General features: G+C 42.0%; 1 protein-coding gene across 1 annotated transcript in view; it reads right to left on the reverse strand.

Annotated features, from left to right (window-relative positions):
• The window catches only part of map1ab (microtubule-associated protein 1Ab), a 122497-nt gene that overhangs the window by 32452 nt on the left and 68862 nt on the right, over positions 1-21183 (reverse strand). The window contains exons 4-6 of the mRNA XM_042496442.2: positions 13149-13231; positions 12268-12405; positions 126-12000 (exon numbers count right to left, since the gene is read on the reverse strand). Of these exons, the coding sequence (XP_042352376.2) occupies positions 126-12000; positions 12268-12405; positions 13149-13231 (12096 nt within the window). The remainder of the gene's footprint in view (positions 1-125; positions 12001-12267; positions 12406-13148; positions 13232-21183) is intronic.

Below are 21183 nucleotides of genomic sequence, written 5' to 3' on the forward strand. Positions count from 1 at the left end.
GCTCAGGAAATAACAATCCTCTTTTTGTCTGGTATCATCTAGCAGTAGGGCATTTTGATTCAGCCCAGCAATAACTTCAAAGGTAAATTAGTGGTATGCTGCTTGAAGTGAATATATTGACACACCTGAACCGCTCTTGACACCATTGACCAAGCCCTTTGATGGGTTGAGGAGCTCACTCCTGGATCCTTGGGTCTCAGACATCTTAATCAGCCTGGAGCTTCTGTCTGGGTCCTTCCTCCTGAGGGAGGCTGATCGGGGTGAGGAAGAGTCCTTAGAAATCTGCTTGACTGGAGTAGAGGACCTTTTCCTGACTTCTCCCTTACGAGCGGGAGAGGCCGACTTGGGTTTGCCCTTTCTGAGGCCCTTGGTAGCCTTGTGCTCCTTTTTAAGTAGTTTTTCTGTGCTGCTGTGGTCATTGAGAAGAGCCTCTGGATCTACCATGCACACATCTGGGTGCGGAGGGTGTGGATGAGGGTCCTTCATCGGCGTAGGTGGGGGGTCATGAGTCTTCTGAGCTGATCTTGGTGATGGAGGATGGTGACAACCCCCTGCTCCAGATAACTTGTCCACCGGCAGATGTTCAGCATCCTCGTCTGAGTCCAGATTTCCTTCAGCTGTTATGGACGGACACTCCTCAGTTTCTGGAGGGACATCAGAATCGGACTGTGAAGGCAATGACTCACTCGCTGATGTCGGAGGTGTTTCCTCACCAGCTAACGTCACAGCCAAACCAGATGACATGGCGCCAGACAACTGGTGTGGCCCCTGTCCAGCATCTCCATGGTAACTGTGAGCATGGTGGTGCCTCTGCTTGTGCGACCTCCTTTTTACAGAGTGCTGCTCCTGATCATCCTCATCTCCTTCCTGGGAGTGGTCACTGCCATCGTCCTCCTCTCCTTCCCCCTCATCACTGGAGAGCTGATGAGGGCTTGGGTTAATGAACGATGGAGAAAGTTCACCTTTGCGATGTTTGTATTCGCAGGAGGAGTAGCCTGCATGCGAGGCAGAGGAGGAGGTGGCTCCTGTGTTCAAGTCAGAGGGGCGATCAGCCCTTGTTGCCCCTGTACTGGATGTTTCTGTGTGATAGGTATCTTTAGCGGAGGACATAGATGTACCATGGACACTGGCCATCCATTCCATTGCTTCCATTGCTTCCTCTTCCTCCTCATCATCATCCCCATAACCTGGAGGAGGGGCACTTGGGCAGTCATCAGGCCTCTGTAGAAGCTCCCAATCAGATATGCTGCTCTTTCTCCTGACCTCCAATCTCTCTGGAGGCTTCTCCAAAAAGCTTTTCTCATCTGCTCTTTCTGCCTCTCCTTTTTCATCATCCTCTGCTTTTTCACACATCTTTGAATTAGCTGTTGACATTTTCTGTTCTGTGCTGTCTTTGCATGTCTTGTCCTCCATTTTCTTTTCCTCTGTTTTCTGCTTGACTTCACTGTCTTTAGCAGTCTCTGTCTTGCCATCTTTTTCTGACACCTTTGCATCTTCTGTTAAAGCTCCATTTGTCTTTTCCTCTTTTACCTCTACTGCATTATCCTTTATCTCCTTCTCATCTGTTTTGGACACATCTGTTGTGGCACATGTGGTTTTGCTAGCTCCACTATCACCCAGTGAAGTAGGTGAGGCTGTCTGTAGAGTTGTTTCCATCACCACATCAGGTTTAGACACTATGGTAGTAGAGGTGATGGTGACTGTTTTTGTCTCTGTGGACTGTGTGGTACTGTCAACCACATATGACTCTTTTATCGATGGAAAAGTCTCCTTTTGCTCAGACATTTTTTGACATTCAATACGACATGGTAGGGTGCTGTCCTCCATTTCAAGTGTAACAGGCTCCTCTTCTTCCGATGACTCTTGGGACACCTTGTCAGAAGAATCAGCCCTTTGGAGGGGAGCGACATCAAAGCGAGCCTCTGATGTTGATGAACTCGTCAGCACCTTTGCTGGTTCATTACTTTGTAAAGATGGTGCTGATGATGTTAAAGATGTTATCGTTCTAGCACATGTTGTTTCTAGCATATAAAAACTATTGCTGCTTAACGTTGTTTCTGTGTCAGGCTTTGCAGAATCGCTTTGATCCTCAGTTTGTTTGGCAGTGGTAGACAAGACTGGAGATGATGGTTTGGTCTCATCAAACTGGCTGGATAACGGTAACTTTGTTGCAGGTTTCGATGTCACCTCCATGTACTCATCTCTCTGAAACCCCCCAAAGCAGGAGCTTGTAGATGATCTATCAGTAAATGATGGATCCTCTTTGGCTAGAGGTACTGCAGAGCTTGGTATCACAGTCAGCATTTGGGGTTTGTCTCCCAACTTCTGACTCAAAGGAGCAGATGTTGAGGCCGAGGACGAGTAACTGTATGATGTTGAGGAGTATGTTGAAGTAGAGTATGTTAAGGTGGTGTATGTGCAAGGTGATGAAGCAGTTTCTTCTTTTGTGGTGATATCTAGGGTCTGTCTGTCATCTAGACTTTCGTCCTGAATGTCTCTTTGGCTGTAGTATTTATCTTCACTTAGTTTGGAGACCTGGGAGGCATCTGAAAGCTCAAAGGTTTCTTTCTTGTCTTCCTCCAAACCAATTTGACTATCCTCACTGTACAAATGCTCAGAATAACCTCCAGATCTACTCTGTCCAATATCGGCATAGCTACCGCTTAGAGGAGGGGAGGGACTAGACAAAGTTTTGGACGTGGACTCTGAATGGTCAGGTGGCAAAAAGCTGCCTGTCAAGCTGATTGTGGACGTTGGTTGACATGTTTCCTTTGTCAGCAAGCTTGGAGATGGAGACACTTTGTCGTCATCTCCTTTTTTTAATTGTGGTACTTCATGAGAGCTAAAATCCTCTGCTGATGACAACTTTCTCTGTGTGGATGGTTCAGGAGACAAGTGCTTTTTGTCTGTGTCCTCTGCTTTCTTTGTTTCTGGAAGTTTTGGAGCATCTGATGTAGAGAAACCACTTTCATCCGGTTTTTGAGCACTTGGGTCAGTTGATGGAGTTGTTTCACCGACACTCTTTGTCTCGGAGGGTTTGGATGGGGCTATGTCTTCTTTGAGTGGTTTTGTTTCTGGAGATGCTGGTTTTCCACTCACGTCCTGCTTGTCTAGAGCTGAGGCATCATCATGTGTTGGTTCTTTAAGAAAGCTCGATTCAGGCAATTCAGACTTTTTATTTGAGTCCTCTACTTCTGCTAATGTGGCACTATCACCAGAGCTACGTCTGCACATTTCTTTTTCAGACTGTTCTCTGGCACCCTTTTCCATATCTACATCACTTAACTCCTCCTCTTCCTCCTCCTCATCCTCATCTTCATCTTCTTCATCGTCAACATTGAAATCTTCCCCCTCTACAAGTAACCTTTTATCTATCAGGCTCTCTTTTCCATCAGGAAGGTCTAACATGGATTTACAAGAGGCAGAGCTGCTAATTTGACTATTGTCAGAAGCCAAAACATTATCGTCTATTTCATGTCCTGAAAATGTGGCAGCAGATGCTGTCCTTGACTCACTTGAAGTTCCTTCTTTCTCTACAGGTGGTGCTTGTTGAGGTAAAATGTCTTTTTCTGCAGGTGAATGCCGACCAGAGGGAGATCCCTCTCTTTCATGATCAGAAGAATCCATTTTGTCTTTGAGGGTCTCAGATTTTTCTTTCTCTTTTTCAGTTGTTCTTTTTTCTGTGAATTCTCCAAAAGCTATGGAGGTAGCTGAAACTTGGGTCCCAAGATCTGATTGGCTCCAAGACGGAGAGGGTGTTTCTTGTCTTAATGATGCCCCTGCTGATTGAACAGTAGCACTGGTGGAAACTGTATCACTTACTCCCTCTGCTGCAGCACCCTCCTTCATATCCTCTTTCTCTTTCTCTGATTTCTCAGGTTTGTCTTCTTTGGGACTGAAAGAATAAGACTCAGCAGCCTGGGACATTTTGTTATCTTGCATGTCTACGGATGAAAAGCTCTTGTCAACATAAGGTGTATCTGGTCTTTCTTCTCTCTCACTCTCTTCCTCTTGGCCTTTCTCTCTGTCTTCATATTTAGGTGAGGCACTTGGACTGTGGTGGCTGCTTCTCTCACTCTCTGTGAGGGACACCGGACTGTAGTCCACTCTGCTAAAGGACAGAGGCTCTTCTTTGTATTGATCATCCAGGAGAAACATGGCTCCACCAGCCTCTGCCTGGCTTGTTCTTCTGTTATCATCAATACCCATGTCAGAGGCATGATCAAAACCTAGAGAAACCTCGCTTTCTTCTCGAGAGTCCAAATCATGATCCTTTGGAATGGGCTTTTCATATGGATCATACTTGGATGTACCAAATGTTTGCTGTTCGTCTCCAATGCTTCCACTGACAGCTTCCTTCTCTGAGGTCAATTTTGCAGCATCTGATTTTACAACTTCAGCGTGGCCAGTGTCCTCAGAATCCAACATAAAATATGAACAAGGCTGTGATAATCCTGGAGAAGCCACCTCTCTCTCGCCTTCCATCTCCCTCTCGGCTTCCTTTCCTGGTTTCTCCTCTAGCTTTGTCTTTTCTGCCACACTGACTCCTGAGCTTGTCGAGGATGGTATCTGTTTCTCTTGTTGTGGCGTTTCCTCAACACTGGACTGGCTCTCAGTGCTTGAGAGCGTAGAGCTCCTGGGTTGACTGTCAGTGCTCGATACCGTTGACAACACAGGCTTTTTCTCAGTTGAATCTGACATTGGTTCTGATTTAGCAGCTGGTGCATCAGAAGCTGTTTCTTGTTTGGAAATAGAGGTTGCCTGCTCCTTTGATGTGACAATTTCAAAGGATGGCTCTGGCTTAGCAAGTGGCGCAGCTGTGACTTCTGTTTTCACAAGATCTTTGCTCTCTTTGGGTGAAAGTCTGGATTCTTCTTTGTCAAACTCTTTGACGTCTTCATCAATAGAGGGCTCTTGCATTGTAAGTGTTGGTATGATCACTGTGATTTGCTGCGATGTCGGTGGTTTAGTTTGGTCACTTGTCTGTGGTTGTTGGGATGAGGGCAGGCCTGCGGACGAGATGTCATGATCAGATTTTCTTGGCTCCACTGACAAAGGTCTGGAGCCTGCACCTCCCATACAAATGTCCTCCTCCTCTTCATCTTCTCTGTCTTCATCGGAGGACTGAACCACAAATGCAGGTTTGTAATCTGACTTGGATGCTGCTTCTCCTGATACTGTCTGTGCAGGTTGTTTAATTGCTTTGTCCAGGTCTTTCTCTTGTAACTCCTCTCTCTCCCACTTCTCCTCTTTGGTGTGGTCTGCATCAGAGGAGTCTTTCTCATCTGTCTTGTCTGAAACATCTTTTTCTTTCATCATTTTTTCATCCTCTTCTGGTTTTATTTTTTCATCTTTGGAGTCATCAGTCTCATAGGTGTACTCTTTTTCTTGCTCTTTTTCCATTTTTTGTTCTTTGCTCAATTCAGCAACATGTGTGTCATCTTTCTCCATCTTTTCTTCTTGACATATAGCGGTCTTTACTTCTTTATCTTGCTCTTTTTTCTCCTCTTGGATGTGGCTGGGAGACACACAAATGTTATCTTTCACTGGTTTCAGGTCTTCACTTGAAGTAGTTACAGAAATGTCTTGCTGCATTTCTATTGATGTTCCACCAAAAGTTTCCTTCTCTTTCTGAGTTCCAGAAGGCTTATCAGAGGTTTCTTCATGTATATGCTTATCACCAACACCACAAATATCATCCTTTTCAGTTTTGTCCCCCTCCAAGGTCTGGGACACGGGAAGCTCTTTCTCTATTTTATTATCTCCCTTAGATTCAGACTCAAAAGGATAATCATCTTTCCCTTTTTTCTCATCTTTAGTGCTAAATGATGGAGTGTGTATTTGCTTATCTGTCTCCTGTTTGATGGATTCAGCTTCACAACTGCCCTGTTTAAATTCAGCCTTAATGGTTTCAATGTTAGATGGCTCTTTCTCTTTTGCATCCTTGGGTTGCTCACTACTGGAGTCTGTTTCTTCCTCTTTTTTCATGTCATCTTTTTCAGTTTCTTTATCCTTAATTTTCTCCAAAATGTGTTTATCATCAGAGAAATCTGCCTTTTCCTGCTCTTTGTCCTCCTGTGTTTTCATTTGTTTATCAGACACGTCACTCTTTTCCTCCTCTTTGTCATCCTTGATAGTTTCGACAGAAGTATCATCCTTGTGCTCTTGTATAGATACCAAATCTGAACTCTTTTCTTTGTCTTTGTCTTTGTCTTTTTCTCTTTCTTCCTCTGTTGCTGTAATTTCTTTTTCGCAAATAGGATGCTTTGGGATTTCTTTTGCCTCCTCCTTGATGAGTTTTACTTCAGACGTAACTAACTCTACCTTCTCCTCCTCATCTGTAGGGGGTTTTACACAAGCAGTGTCTATGCTTTCCTCCTGCTTGGGTAAAATTTCTTCCTTGATGATTACTGTATCTTTTTCCTCCTTCACAGGTATGATAGCAACACTGTGATCCTGAATTGACACTTCTTCCTCCTTGGATGGTTTCTCAGTGAAAGTTTCCTCCTTATCTACTGCTTTTTCCTTTTGTTCTTCTATCACTGATTTGTCAGCACAAATATCTTCACTGGTTTCTTTCTCCTTTTCATCTTGCTTCATGGGTTGAGCAACAATTTTATCAGTGGATGTTTTGACAGGGGAAATATCTTTGCTCACCATGGCATCCTCCTTCTCCATCTCAGTGAGCTTGACCACAGAAGTAACATCTTTATCTGTACTTGTTTCTTGCACCTTTTCATCCTCTACAGCTGGTATGACGGCATCTTTAGGTATCTCCTTTGCTTCTACCTTGGTTGATGCATCAGAGGAATCACTATCTTTACATACTTTCAAATCCTCTTCCTTCATCTTGGTAAGTTCGATGGCCGCGGTATCGTCTTTACTTTGCTCTTGATCCTTTTCTTGTCCAAGCGTTGGTTTAACAGCAGAAGTATCTTCCATTTTTGGCAGTTTATCTTTTTCTTCTGCCTTGGTAAGTTTTACAGCAGCAGTATCATCTTTACTTATGTCTTCCTTCTTGTCTTCTATAGTAGGTTTGAAGACATAAGCATCATCCTTGATTGTTGTGATGTCTTCTTCCTGCTCCTTGGAAAGTTTGGTATCCGAACTGTCATCTTTACTTGTCTCTTTTTCTTGCTCTGTGGTTGGTTTGGCGACAGGAATTTCATCTTTACTCACTGTTGCATCCTTTTCTTCCACCGTGGTGAGGCTGATGGGTGTGACAGCATCTTTGCAAATCTCTTTCCCCTTTTCTTCTTTCATGGTAACATCAGACGTATCATCCTTACTAATTATCTCTTCTTCTTTGGTGAGTTTAGCAATAGTGATGTCCGCCATCTCTTTCTCCTTTTCCCTCTGCTGATCTGTAAAAGGCTCCATGGCAGAAGCATCTATCTTTTTCATCTCCTTTTCCTCTTTCTTATCTTCTACCACTTTTATATCAGATGTGTCTATCTCTTTTTTCCTCTCATCCTCAGTAGGCTCAGTGATGGGCACATCGTCCTTCTTTGCCTCTTTCTCCATCTCTTTAATCGGCGTGATATCTGTGCTGTGAACTATTTCGATTTCTTTCTCTTCAGTCATTATTGAGCTTACATCCAAAGCATCAGCCTTTTCTGTCTCCTTTTTCTCCTCCTTTTTCAAGACCTCACTATCATCCTTTTTAATGTCAGTTTCCTCAACCTCACTTTTGGTTTTAAGGTCAAAATCATCATCTCTCTGCCTCTGCTCATCTTTGATTTCTTTGACCTCAGAAGGAACAACTTCAGTCTCTACTTCTTTAGTAGTTTTGACATCAGGAGTGTGGTCTTTTTCTGGCTCTTTCTGTTCATCTTTAATGGCTCTATCAGCAGTGACAATGTCTTTTGCAATTTGCTCTTCTTTTACGGGTTTAATATCGGCGGTATCATCCTTTATTGTCACTTTCTGTGCTTTCTCATCAGTGATGGGCATAACTGCAGAAACGTCTTCCTGGATGTCAGATTTCTGTTTTTGTTCATCCTTGACTTGTATGACATCGGTGGTGTCGTCCTTTTCTTTCTCCTGTTCCACCTTGATGGTTTTAACTGCAGATTTATCATCATCATCATCTTTCTTGTCGTCATCATCTTTCTTGTCGTCATCATCTTTCTTGTCGTCAACATCATCATCATCATCCAGAGCACGACTCTCCGGAAATCTACCTGGCACTTTAGGTTCTTTGTCTTTGAGCCTGTCATCACCCTCTTCATCACTTTGTCCAGGTGACATGAGCGAATCCCTTGCTGACACAGGTGGCTGTACGTCTGTTAAAGATGTAGCAACAACAGGGATTGTTTCTGTCTGTTTGCCTTCATCTTTTGGCACAGATGAAGTGTCTTTTTCTGACTCCTTTATTACAGAAACTTCTTTTATCTTTGTCTCAAATGGCTCGTCCAAAGATGTTGAAATTTCTACTTCCTGCTGATCTGCCTTCTGCTTGTCAACATCTTTTTGTGTTTCTGCTTCATCTTTGCTTTTAGTTTTGTCTTCAGTTGCTGTGATGACATCAGGGAGCTCCGCTTCCTTTTGCAGCTCTAAATCAGGGAAGACCTTCATCTTGTCTTCCACTGGTGACTGGCGAAGAGGAGAGTGTGCTGCACTTGGTGGTCCGGACTGCGGGGGGGAGGCCATTTTCACAGTGATATCATCCGGACTGAAGCAGCGCTCTTCACTCTCTGAAGTTACTGAGTCTGATCCAAAAGGTCTGGTAGGCACAACAGATGAACTATCTTTAGGCGCAACAGCGTCTATATTCTCTTCTTCAACTGGTAGGTGGTCTGGTTTGGTGTCTTGTATTGAAACTGGAGAAACTGAGCCAACAAGTTTTTCTGTCTCTTTATCTTGTAATAACTGGGATGAAGCATAGCCCTCTTGAAGTTTTTCAAGTGACATGTCAACATTAGGAGTTTGGTCTTCTTCCTCTTCTTCTTCTTCCTCTTCTTCCTGCTCCTCAGTGTGAGCTTCAGGAGCTTTAGCTGGCGGCTTCATTTCTGCAACAGGAAGCTGTAAGTCATCAGATGGAGATTTGGATTGTTTGTCTTCTTCTAAAGAAGGTGGTGAAAGAGTCCCTGCAGAGAGTGGCTGCTCTTTACCCTGGGTGGCGTCAGGTGGGGTCGACAAGGTAACAGGGCTTTTGGGTGGTTCCTCAGCTGGAGGTGCTGCGACGGATGCCACAGATTGGTCTTCGGCGATAGAAGTAGGGAAGGAGGAGACTTTGTCATACTCTGTGATTGACGTTGCAGAAGACACATGCTCCTCTTCTGCCAGAGGAGCAGTGATGATGTTGGTGAACACTGACACCTGCTCCTGCACACCTGGGATAAAACTTTTCTCAGCTGCAGCTTGCATCTCCCTCATGCCGTGGATGTCTACAAATGATCCGGTCTGATCTGGAACGGAAATGTCGTAAGCGCTGACATCATACTGAAGGTGTGGTATCCTTTCCTCTGCCTCCTCGTGAATCTCCTCGTCAGAGATGGTCTGCTCTGTCTCAGAGTAGCCGGGTATGGTCTCATCTTGGATGTAAGAGATAGGTTCGGCTGCAGCAGCTCCTTGAACTACTGAGGTAATGGGAGCCGTAGTTCCTGCAACATGTGACAAGTAGCCCTCCTCTTCTTCTTCCTCTTCTTCAGTTGCAGTTGGAATTACAGCTGTTTTGCTTTCAGTGACCATTTCTTCTTCAGGTGCATCTTTGGGTTTGATCTCCTCATCTGCTATGACATCTAAATCCTCTACTTCCTCCAGTTCAGCTTTCTCCACTCCCTCCTCTTCCTCCTCCTCTTTAGATGGAATCATCTGTAGCTCCTCTTTTGCCACAACCTTTGCTGAGAGATTTTCACATTTCTCCATTTCTTCTATCTCGTGTTTTGTGTCAAGCCCATCGTCCTTTACCTCCTTTGATTCATCTTCCTCTTCACCTATTCCCATATCTTCTTCTTCCTCATCTTCTGTTTTCTTTTTGGCAGCAGGAGGCTCAACTTCCTCCTCTTCCTCATCCTCATCCTGAGTTGCTGCTCCTTCATCCTCAAACTTTTGAGCCTCTTCCATTTCTTTCTCTTGCGTCAAAACCTGGTCTTTGTCTTCAATTTCAGTTTTCTCTTCCGGGACCTCCTTTTCTGGAGACTTTGTGCCAGGTGGAATTTCAGATGTAGTTTCTTGTGCTTCCTGCTTCTCTTGGGTAAGGCTTTGTGCTGTCAGCTCATTACTGTCTTGAGGCTCTGCTGATACAGCTACAACTTCAGCTTTTTTCATGTCTTCAAAATCCTTGGTGAGGTCTTCTGGGGTTGAAGGAACAGACGTGCCCTCAACAGCTCCATTCTCTATTGGTTCAGGTTGAGTAGTTTCAGGTTTTGGCTCCTCTGGCTTTGGCTCAGCAGGTAACACCTTTGCTGCTTTGATTTTTCCTGTCTTTGCTTTACTTGACACCTTAGCTTTGTGTAATGTCTTTCTCACTTCTGGCGTGAGCGGTTTCAGGTCTGGCTTTGTAATTTTTCTCAGCTCTGGTTTGGATGTGTCCTTTTTTTTGTCATCTTTGGACTTGACATCTTTCTTTTCATCTTTTTTAACAGAGTCATCTTTCTTTATCTTCTTGATTTCTTTCTTTTCCTTGTCCTTTTTCTCATCCATTTTTGACACTCTCTCCTTCGAGTGCTTTTTTAAGGATTTTTCCTTAAGGAGTTTTTTCTTTTCTGGCACATCACCTTTAGATTTTATAGTTTTCGTAGGCTTTTTCTCCTCTTTTTTCTCTGAGATATTTTCCTTGACAGAATCACTCTTTGCCTCTGTGGCGGCTGACACATCATCTTGTCCTTCAGTTTCCTTCTTTGAGGCCTTTGCAGTAGTCTTCGGGGACGACTTGAGACTCTCTTTGCTGTCTGTTCTTTGCTTTAACTTTGTTTGTTTTATAACGGATGGAGGAGCTCCTGAGGCAATGTCCTTTTGTGTGGCTACAGGATAGCGCAGGAAGTCAAGGTGCTTTAATTTTTCCAGCCCCTCTAGGATCTTGTTTTGTGGTGCATTCCCAGGGAACAGCACTCTGATGATCTTTTCTGCAGGGTTGGCAGGAAGCCAGACGACTAACGCTGTAACTGATGTCAGGTAGGGCACTGATATTTCTCCTTCTTTGCCGTTGGGCAGCACAATACCAGTTTTGGCCTTGCTGTTGCCAGCCCATTTTTGCATTAAAAACTGCATCTCTTTACTGTCTTTGACAGGGTTGAGAATATACATGTCTAACCTGCCCACTCCCATCTTGTGGAACAGAGTAATGGGCTCAATGGTGTTGCTGACCACTCGAAAGAGAGGCTCCGGTTTGATTCCTAGTTTGTTAAGGTACTGCAAAGTCAGCGAGGCCTCTTCAATGCTTCGTTTCACTTTGAGATTAGATTCTGGCATGCGGAGCTTCTCTGGCACGTTGAAGAATACCACACCTAGTTCAGGAGAGATCAGGTTCTTCATCCAGTCACTATAGTTGGTGGAGCCTTGAGACTGCTCCTCCTCCTGCTCTGCTATCTTCCTCTGAAGCAGCCCATTGATACCTGGGAGATTGTCTGCGCCGATGTGTGTGAGCAGAATCGAGTCAATGCGGTCCAAGTGGCGAACCAGCTTCCAGAAGCATGATTTTCGTTCAGAGCCTCCATCCACTAAGATGTTGAAGCCATTCACAGCAAAGAGAGCAGAGTCTCCTCGTCCGCCGGGAAAGATGTAGCAACATGGTTTGGAAAGTTTCAGGAACCCTCCGGATGTGGGTGGCTCCAGCAGGTCAAAAGGTGAGGGGACGTCAACCGTCTCAGAGATGTACTCTGTGAACTCTGTCACGCCCTCCATCTTGAGAAGAACAGACTCTGGGTTTAGTTTGTATTCCAGGAACTCCCGCAGGGTCTGCTGCTGTCCCAGGGAGCTCCAGCCCACCTCCCCGCGGCAGGACACAGTAAGTGTTGCCTGCTGCTTGGGGGCTGTTGTGCCGAGTAATTCACTGACCTGCAGGAGGACAGACCCACAAACATCATTCAGTCAATCTTTGTGTCAAAGACTCAGCTTTCTGCTTGTTTTTCAGAGGAAAATTATTAATTTAACTGGAAGAGACAGTTGGGGCCTGAAAACTTTCCCTTGCTTTCATCTTTTGTGTAATATCCATATTTCTGAAAATGTCAAAGCTGGTACCTCTTGTTTCATATTTAACCCATTAATGAATGTGCAGGATTTTTCATATGACTATTGTTAAGTGTTTAAGTAGATCTGACTCACCCCAGGATCAGCAAAAACTTGAGAAAAGGTCTGGTAGGTAAAAACCCCAGTTTGAAGAAGAAGTCCACCGTGATCTGAGCTCTGGCCACTCAAGACGAGAAGCTTCTGTCCCGCTGAGTCTGTGACCAGAGACTGGATCTGGGACACACACACACACACACACACACACACACACACACACACAGAGAGAGGAACAGAGAGCAGTTAAAGGAGAGACAACATGGAAAAAGAAATATCTGACTCACTGATGAAGGAAGATTCATTTTAGGTCTTAAGGTCATTAGGAAATAGTGTATCCCTTATATACTCTATTCACAAGACAACTTTATTTTTCAACTGTAAAATCAATTCATATCTGGGTCAAATATGTCTTTAAAACAATTTTAAAGGATCCTTAATGTTAAGGTTTTATGTAAATACTAAAAATGAAATTGAAATCAGATTATTTTTTAACTGAATTATTGATATATGACAGATGTGTCAGTCAGAGAGAGTAACACTTTTGTAGATGTGCATGAAGGGCTGCAAGTAATGATTATTTTTATTTTCTCATATTAGCTGTTCAGTCAGTAAAATGTCAATGGTGAAAACAGTCAGTCCCAAAGTATGTTTCCCAAAGCCCAAAAAGACATCCTCAAATATTTTGTTTTGTCTACAATCCAAAGACATCAGTTTACTGTCATAGAGCAGTAAAGACACCAGAAAATACTTACATTTTTGGAATTGGAGAATTTAAACTTTTAATGTTGAAAATTACTCAAACCCATTATTCAATAATCAAATTATTCAGTGGTTATATTAATGGTTGACAACTAATTGATTGGTCATTTCAGGTAGTGTACATGCGACCAGCAGGGCCCTGTTTCTCAGACTGACATTACCTCTGATACAACGGTGTCTTCTGAAGGGTTGACAAGCACCACGGTCTCTAGGACATCACTTCTGTGGTGGAGAGTTCTTTGTCCTGAAGAAGAAGATTGAAAACATCATATTAGCATCTTTCATGAAAAAAGATCTTCAGCCTTAGCTTACAGGGATAGTTCGACCCAAAATCAAAAATACATTGCAGAGTGTTGGAGATGTCTGCCTTCTGCCATTCTGTCAAGTATAATGGAACTAGATGGTGCTCAGCTTGTAGTGTTTAAAGCACCAAAAATACAAATAAAAATAATAAATAAATAAAATAAATCATGAATAACTCAACAGCAATGTCTCTTTCCTGACATCATGAAATCATATTTACATCTGGCACTGTCACGCTTCCTCCTGCACCATGATCCGGACAGTGGGTGTAGTGCAGTAGAAAGAAAACAGTTCCTACATGAAACTGTTCACAACAAAGTCTGTGGGTTATCTTGAGAAACCCGGGTCATGAGTTTTTCAAATGTATTTTTTGGCGCTTTGAGCACTACAAGAGTGCCATATAGTTTCATTATATTGGCGAGAAGGCACTCCAACACTCCAAACTCACACCAAAACTATCTCATTGATAAATAACACTGCAGGTAAAAATGCTTTTAATTTCATGATGAAATGTCCTCCTAAGATTCAACTCCATCAAGGCCTAAAGGTCAGACAGGGTAAATGAGTTGATGCTCAGCCATCTGGCCTGACGACATCCTGCTGGACAATGTCCAGACCTGATCTGGAAAACCTCTTCGATTCTGAGAGATTTACTTCACTGCATTTTATATCGTATGTGGGGCAATCACTGTATGGAGACAGTCAACCCACTTGTGCATCAACGCAAGAACAAAAGTTAGAATAGGAAATGGGTCACTGATGTCTGCTGGGTGAAGTTTAAAATTACAGCCATGAGCACAACACAATATTTGCCATTGATATTAGGTATTTAACTTGATTTAATGCTTTTCTAGCCACAGACAGAAACATAAGCCACTCGCAATTTGGTTCTGGTTAAAAAGGAGTCTAATTTAGTTATTGCAGCCCATTAATATTAACAATTCTGAGAGTAATAACTCTAATGCATGGAAATCCACACACAAAAATGAAGAAAATTTCACAAAATGCACTACATTCATACATCTTTATGCATATTCATCATAATTATGCCTCAGCACTTAATTCCACTCAGGGGTGATGTTAAGCTTTTAATTCCCCTTTGTTTCAGCACAGATGCAGGATCTAATATTAGAGAGGTCTAATAATAGGGGGATCTCAGTGACTCTACAATCCACCGGGATCTTCAGTGCTTCCCCTGAGTTTGCAGTGCTTTGCCATCTTTTCAGGATCTGGGCTGTCAACATGTGTTTGTGACATATAAAGAAGTGACATTATGAAATTATAGGACAGTTAGGATGCATAAAAGTTTGGACGACATTGATAAGAAAAGTAATTTCATGAACTGAGGAAAAAACTTACATATCAAGAATGTAATCAGTGCAGCACTTAAAAGTCTAGACCAGCTGTGAGTCAGAAGCACTCAGTAAGTAGCTGTTATATTACAGATGATAATCACAGCCATATTATATGCTTTCAGCTCATGATTGTATTTTACGCATTCTGATTCTTCATATAACTAAATGGCATTAACAGTATAACAGTGATGAAAAAACATGAGCTGAATTGAATCATTTTATATTATCTGTTAAACAGCCACATGTGACATTTCATATGAACAAATGTCAGGAGTTTTTTTTATTCTTCCTTTCTTTTAATTTAGATCATGAAAACCTTTACTTGGCTGTTCTGGTGGTTCTTTTTGGACAAAACTCAAAGAGAACCAAAAAGTTGATCCATATATTCAGGCATTGTACAAATCTGGCACTGCTGTTCAAATCATGATCTTTAATTTCGGACTACTGTATCTCTTACAGGCTGTAATTTTTTTAGTTTGTTTATTCTGTTTAATTTGAATAGTTTATTATTATTTTGCCTGACACTTTATTTTGCTCCTAATAAAATAATATTTAGATGTCTTTTTTTTGTGTTTCTATAACATCTTGTGTTTATGACCATTATGTCTTTAACAGTTTAACAGTTTAAATTGCCTTGTATCCGAATTTCCAATTATTGACTCATTTTATTACTTCAACTTCATATTTACATATTTGCATACACTTGACAAAAATCAAGTGTATGCAAATAAAATCAAAAAATCATCAGAAATACTCCCAGAGCATCACTGGAGCAAACTAGAAGATGTGGCTCCCTCTGTTGTCACCATATTGATGTTACCATAGCAACACACTGACAGCCATATGCTTTTTACCCCCCAGCAGACTCACTGCAGTTACCATGTGAAATAGAAAACAATTGTTTTTTTTTTTTACTCAGCTGACCACTGCATGAAGCGAGGAGTGTGGAGAGGTGATTGAAGGATTTTGTAGATGGACGGAGAACTGTGATGTCCATCACTGTTCACATAAACATGCTGGTGCAGCAGTCAGGAGGAGTTCTAACACTTCAGCAGATCTGCCCACAGACGTGTCCGGTTTCACAGCACGATGACTAAGCTGTGAGGGTGAGCGGTGATTTGCAATTTTTTTTTTTTTTTTGCTTTGATACTTCTAACGCTGACAAGAGCAACACACAACAACAGAGACAACCTTGTCGATGCAGACACTGGAAACGCCAGCGTCAACGGTATGAATTTGTAAATCCACCTTCAGAAGAATGAGGCCCAGAGAGACAGAGTGTCCTTTTGACCTCCTGATGTGCTTTCCTCAGGTGAAACAGAGGAGAAGAGACTGCATTAGCTGCCGTTGATGGCTGCCTGCAGGGTGACTCTGCTCGCTGACACATGCAGGCTGGTACAACGTGATACTACAACAACAAAGACACTCTAAGTCAGTCTAGAACGCTGCTGTTTCCTCCCCGAGGGGGTCAGAGAACATCAACAATGCAGAGCGTCTGAAAGGACTGTCACTGCTACTGCAGGCTGGAGGTCTCACAATTCAGGTTCAATTTCACTCCCAAAAACAGCTAATGGATGGAAATCTGCAGAGGTGACATTGAAGAACATAGACTTTAAAAGGCCCTTTAATACTTTTGTATTAAATGGTCTATAACTCAGAAAAGTTAGTTGTATTTTGTAATTATTTTGTAAATATTTTATTCATCATCTATGCTATTTTGTTAATTTATGTAAAGTCTCTTTGTATCACTCTGTGTCCCCTCTCTAAATTCTGATGTTTGTTGGCTCATAAACGCACTGCAGACAGAGCTCTTTGTGAGTTCTTCATTTCCTCAGCAGCAGTTTGTGACTCATGGTGGGGATAGTTGATCTGTTGATCGGTTCAGAGTTGATCAGATCAGCTCGATGGATAAGAGAAGTAGCTGCTGTGAGTGAATGCAAGCTTTAACACTTGGCTTATTGAACAGTTAAGTTTCACTTATAATGTGCCTGATGTTCTGCTGCTCCACCTATGCCCAGAGTACGCTCCAAAAGGCGCAATGCATAATCAAACAGTAGGCTTTATGTATTTGTTTCGAAAACAGCTGATATTGATGGTCACTCCACCGGAAGCGACATTTAATCTCAGCATTTAATGAGTTTGTGTGGCATGATCCCCACCGTCCTTAGAGGGGGGTCTGTTTTAACCTGAGCCTTTAATAAAGACCTACTTAATGCTGAGAAGAGTCAAATTGATGTTTCTGAGAGAACAACAATGATGACAGTCTGCACTGAGTGTAGGTCATCCCTTTTACAGAAACAATGACACAAATTTTTTCTGTCTTTAATTTCCTTATTATTGGTTGTACTTTTTTTGGATCTTTGGGCAATGACAACAGTGTTAAATACTACTTCGATTTTCACTTTTCTTTTCACAAACTCCTGAGGGTAAGACATGTCCACCAGCTTAAGCTGGAGACAAACTACATGACGCACAACCCTAAGAGTCTCAAAAAACTGGTAGTATACACTGACCAAGTTCTACAGATTTTTTTATGACAACTTAAAAACGATGGCTCATAAACTTAATGCCTGCGCCAGATGAGGGATCATAGACTACACAACTTGTCAGTGTGACGGAAGCCACAAAACACACTAAACTCTAATGACAAGACAAGAGTAAACATAAAACTGTCAAGAAGGACTAGAAGAAGAAGAAGGAGAAGAAGGAGCAGAAGAAGGAGAAGAAAATAGTTTATTTACATATTAGAACTTAACAGGCAGACATGTTTACGCTAAAAACTGTTTTACTTTCAGGTTACTATTTCTCAGCCAAGAAAAGTATTGAGCCTCAGCTCCCCCTCATCAGAGACATGACATAAGATGCCTTCAATTCCCCACAGATCAGTGAAATTATCCACATTTTCTGTGGCTTTGTGGAAGCAGAACTCCAGCCCCAGCCTGGCCTTAATGTTACACCTCCACAAAGCCACAGCATCAATATCAGGCCCGGTCTGTAGAAGAAGGAGAAGAAGAAGAAGAGAAACAAACAAACATGGATTTAAGACGGCAGTAGCACTTTTTTTATGGCTATTGATGATTCTCTTTACCACTAAACAACAGTGTTCAGAGTCAGCTCTGAAAAATCAAACATGTTAGATAAGCTCAAACTCATGTCTCAAGGATTCTGTTCTCCTCATACACTTGCCAATTCCAGTCTGAACCCTTCATACACTTAGAGATTTCTGTGCCAACTTGCCACACCAACTGGCCGCAACTCATGCTGACTGGTGCAGACTAGGGTGGAGTTGTCACGATAATGAATCCTACGGAAAAGTTGTATAGTGTATCCCCAGCTTAACTGTAACTGTGTCTAACTGTCGCCTGGTGGTGGGAAGGTAGTGCATAATTAGTTTATCAGTGTTTTGTTGCAGAAACAAGGTAAAGAGAGCGGCGAGACTGAACCAAAATAGTGAAGTTGTGGGCTGTTAAACCAAAATAGTAATCTAAAGATGCTAAAGTGCTCTGTAGAGCTAAGGGGAAAAGAGTAACCCCTTTCACATTAAACACAATATTTCAATTAGTTCTTAGCATTATAACTCTGCAGCTGGACTGAATTACTAGGATCCAAATTCCCCTCTTAAAGGAGCTGTATGTGACATTCACAGGATATCTATAGCACAGAGATCGTGCTATAAAGCTGCTACAAAGTTCATTCTCTATGCTACCTTTGCATTTTTACACAGAAGCAAAAAACAGCAGCATCGTTCAGCTCCAGTGTGTGATTGTAGACTGCATGCTGGCATTGCAGAATAAAAAGGCATAATGAGTGTGACTTTTAACACAACAGCATTGGCCTCTAGTGCGACAGATAACATATGCGTCGGCAGCACTTTATAAACAATAAGAGTTAACGTGGCAATAACAATCATTTGCCGTCCCTGTTAAATGGCGGCAGAACTTGTCCTTGGTTGGTAAGGTAAGCTCCTAAATGTCATTGTTTTCCCAATTTATGGAAATCTCCTGTGGTGGGTCGCACACATAACCGGGGGGCTGTAGTTCAAGCACAGTGCAGAGCTGCAGCAATTACGGACGGAAACACTATGTAGCTGCTACTGTCATGCTCTGAATGTCCTATAGTTTAGGCAGGGAAAAAAAATATCATTTTGGATGAGCTGTATATACACATGTATAACCACTTTATTTCTTTAATCTATTATGTTTCATTGAAATCCTGAAAAGAAAAAACAATCAAAGCCAAAGTTATGTTCTTTATTTGAAAGGTAGCAAGAAAATGATCTCTGGAAAAGCAAAATATCTCTGGGAGAAAAAAAAGAAGTTTCTTTGTATAAGTACTTTATTTAGCAAGCTGACATTACCACATAACTGACAGCCATCTGTGTGTGACAGTGACAAATGTCACATTTATATACAACTTCAGTTTCCTACTTACAAAATGATAAATGTGCTCAGCCTAAAGAAAGCTGTCAAATTGGGAAGACTGATGGATTTTTCGATGACTTGAGTCAGGGTGGGAATCGACTTATCTCTGCAGTGCGTCAGACACGCCTTGATTAAACACATCCCCACCTCCTACAACTCAACACACCACCATGTCAGCCTTTTCTGTCTGTATCCTTACTGCTGGGATCCACAAAGAAGTAAGTAAGACCTTTTTTAAGAAACTCTGAGTAGAGCTTCTAAAAACCGTCAATGATACCAGTTCCAGGCAAATTTTGAGGAAGTATTTATATGTCTACTGCCGCAGCACAGTGCATATTCCTCTGTTAATTAACACAGTCAAAGTCCCTGTTGGGTATCACAAAGAGAACTGTGTGTTATTCATGACAAACATCTATCATCGTACCAGTCTTTCAACCCTATGCTCTGTAAATTGTAATAAACACCAAGGCTGTTACTGGAAATGACAACTCGGTGATGTGAGTGAGCCTTTAAGGTTTCACTGCATCCACTGAGACACAAACAGTTTGAAGCTAAAGCCTCCTCAGGCAGGCCAGCATCTGTTACTCGGCTTAAATGTGTTTGTTTAAACAGTCCTTTTGAAGAGTGCAATGTTCAGCCAAGTTGCCCTCATCTATTCATCCCCGTGGCTTTACTTCACTGGCATTCCAGACAGAGGGAGCATCATCCTTTCACATGAAGTGACTTTCAGCCAAAGGCGTTTGGAAAATCTTATGAAAATGTGCACGCAGGCTGATGATTTCTAATTGCACCATTTTTAAATACCTCTTATTTCTGCTCAGGGTTTACGGGCTCTCTGCTTTCTTTGTCAGCCGAATCAATCGTACTCTTAGCACTCTTAGCTTTTTCTTATCAGATCAGCTGGTTCTCTGGCTCAGTAATGTGCCTGTGATTTTTGAACATCAAAGGGATGCATATCATTAGCATATCATTGTGACACATTTCTGCAGTTCGCTCAATCCAAAAACAAAAAATAAAAGTCCCTCTGGAACTAGAGACTTAATTTGTGAAATGTTAGTGTCACTGAGTTTTCAAAGCTTTGAGTTCAGTTTTTATAGCAATCAAACTGCTGATACACTATTGATAGCTGACCATAATGATATATTGGCCAATAGGCTTGGTATCATACTATTATAGTGTACTAGGGTATATGGAGATCCTGAATGCATGTTTTTCAATAGAGTCATAAATACAGGTCTCCTCCTCTTTTTATTAAACTCATCATATGTAGTGCACTACCTTACTGATATTTCATGAGGGTATATGGTATACCCTCATTAAAGCCTATTAAAAAAAAAAGATTGTCTAGCCAACAATGCAGTCTATCTAATGTGCAATTAAACAACTTAGACAAGTCTAGGTTTATACTTACGGCCCATAAAATCATGAATAGATAGGAAATAAGTGCCCTTCACCTATTAATCCTTGCTGAAAGAAATACCCGATGACACATCAGTAGGCTGAGCGTAGATCATGTGTTGAATAAAATCATGTGACTAGCAAACTGCTTTTGCAGTGGGAAGAAGTCATCTTAAAATAAAGTTCTATTTGGCAATACTGTCATGATTCCAAATATAATCATATTTAACTAATTAGACAGGAAACCTATGAGGCATTTGTCTTTTTTACTAGGCCTGTAACGTTATCCCCACCTCTTGCAGTTGCCATCTTTCGCAGTTCAGCTGCCTCTTCCGCTCCTAGAGACTGACTTCTGGTGGCGCGTGCTGTGCCCTACGATTCATTGCCTCAATACAGTACCTCTATATCAGTTCTAAAGAAAGAGTAATGTATACATTTTTGATAGTATTGAAACCATACCTTTAGAATTTTTAAGTACCCTGGTATATTGTAATATCATCGAGGCCAAATTCATAGATTGCTATATTTATTTACAATACATGCCATCATCTTGGACATAAGGTCTTTGGCTAGAATCTGACCTGTTTTTATGGCATGATCCCAAAAAATATTTCTGAACTCCAACAGTTCAAAGAAACACTCAGTAATGTGTATTACAGCCAAGGTATCTGTGTCAACTGAGATCATTGCACTCGCAATGATCTATTTTCCTGACAAAA

This window comes from Plectropomus leopardus, chromosome 7 (assembly GCF_026936395.1).
Source record: "Plectropomus leopardus strain MGB_pleo_1.0 chromosome 7, ASM2693639v1, whole genome shotgun sequence".
NCBI classification, from domain to species: Eukaryota; Metazoa; Chordata; class Actinopteri; order Perciformes; family Serranidae; genus Plectropomus; species Plectropomus leopardus.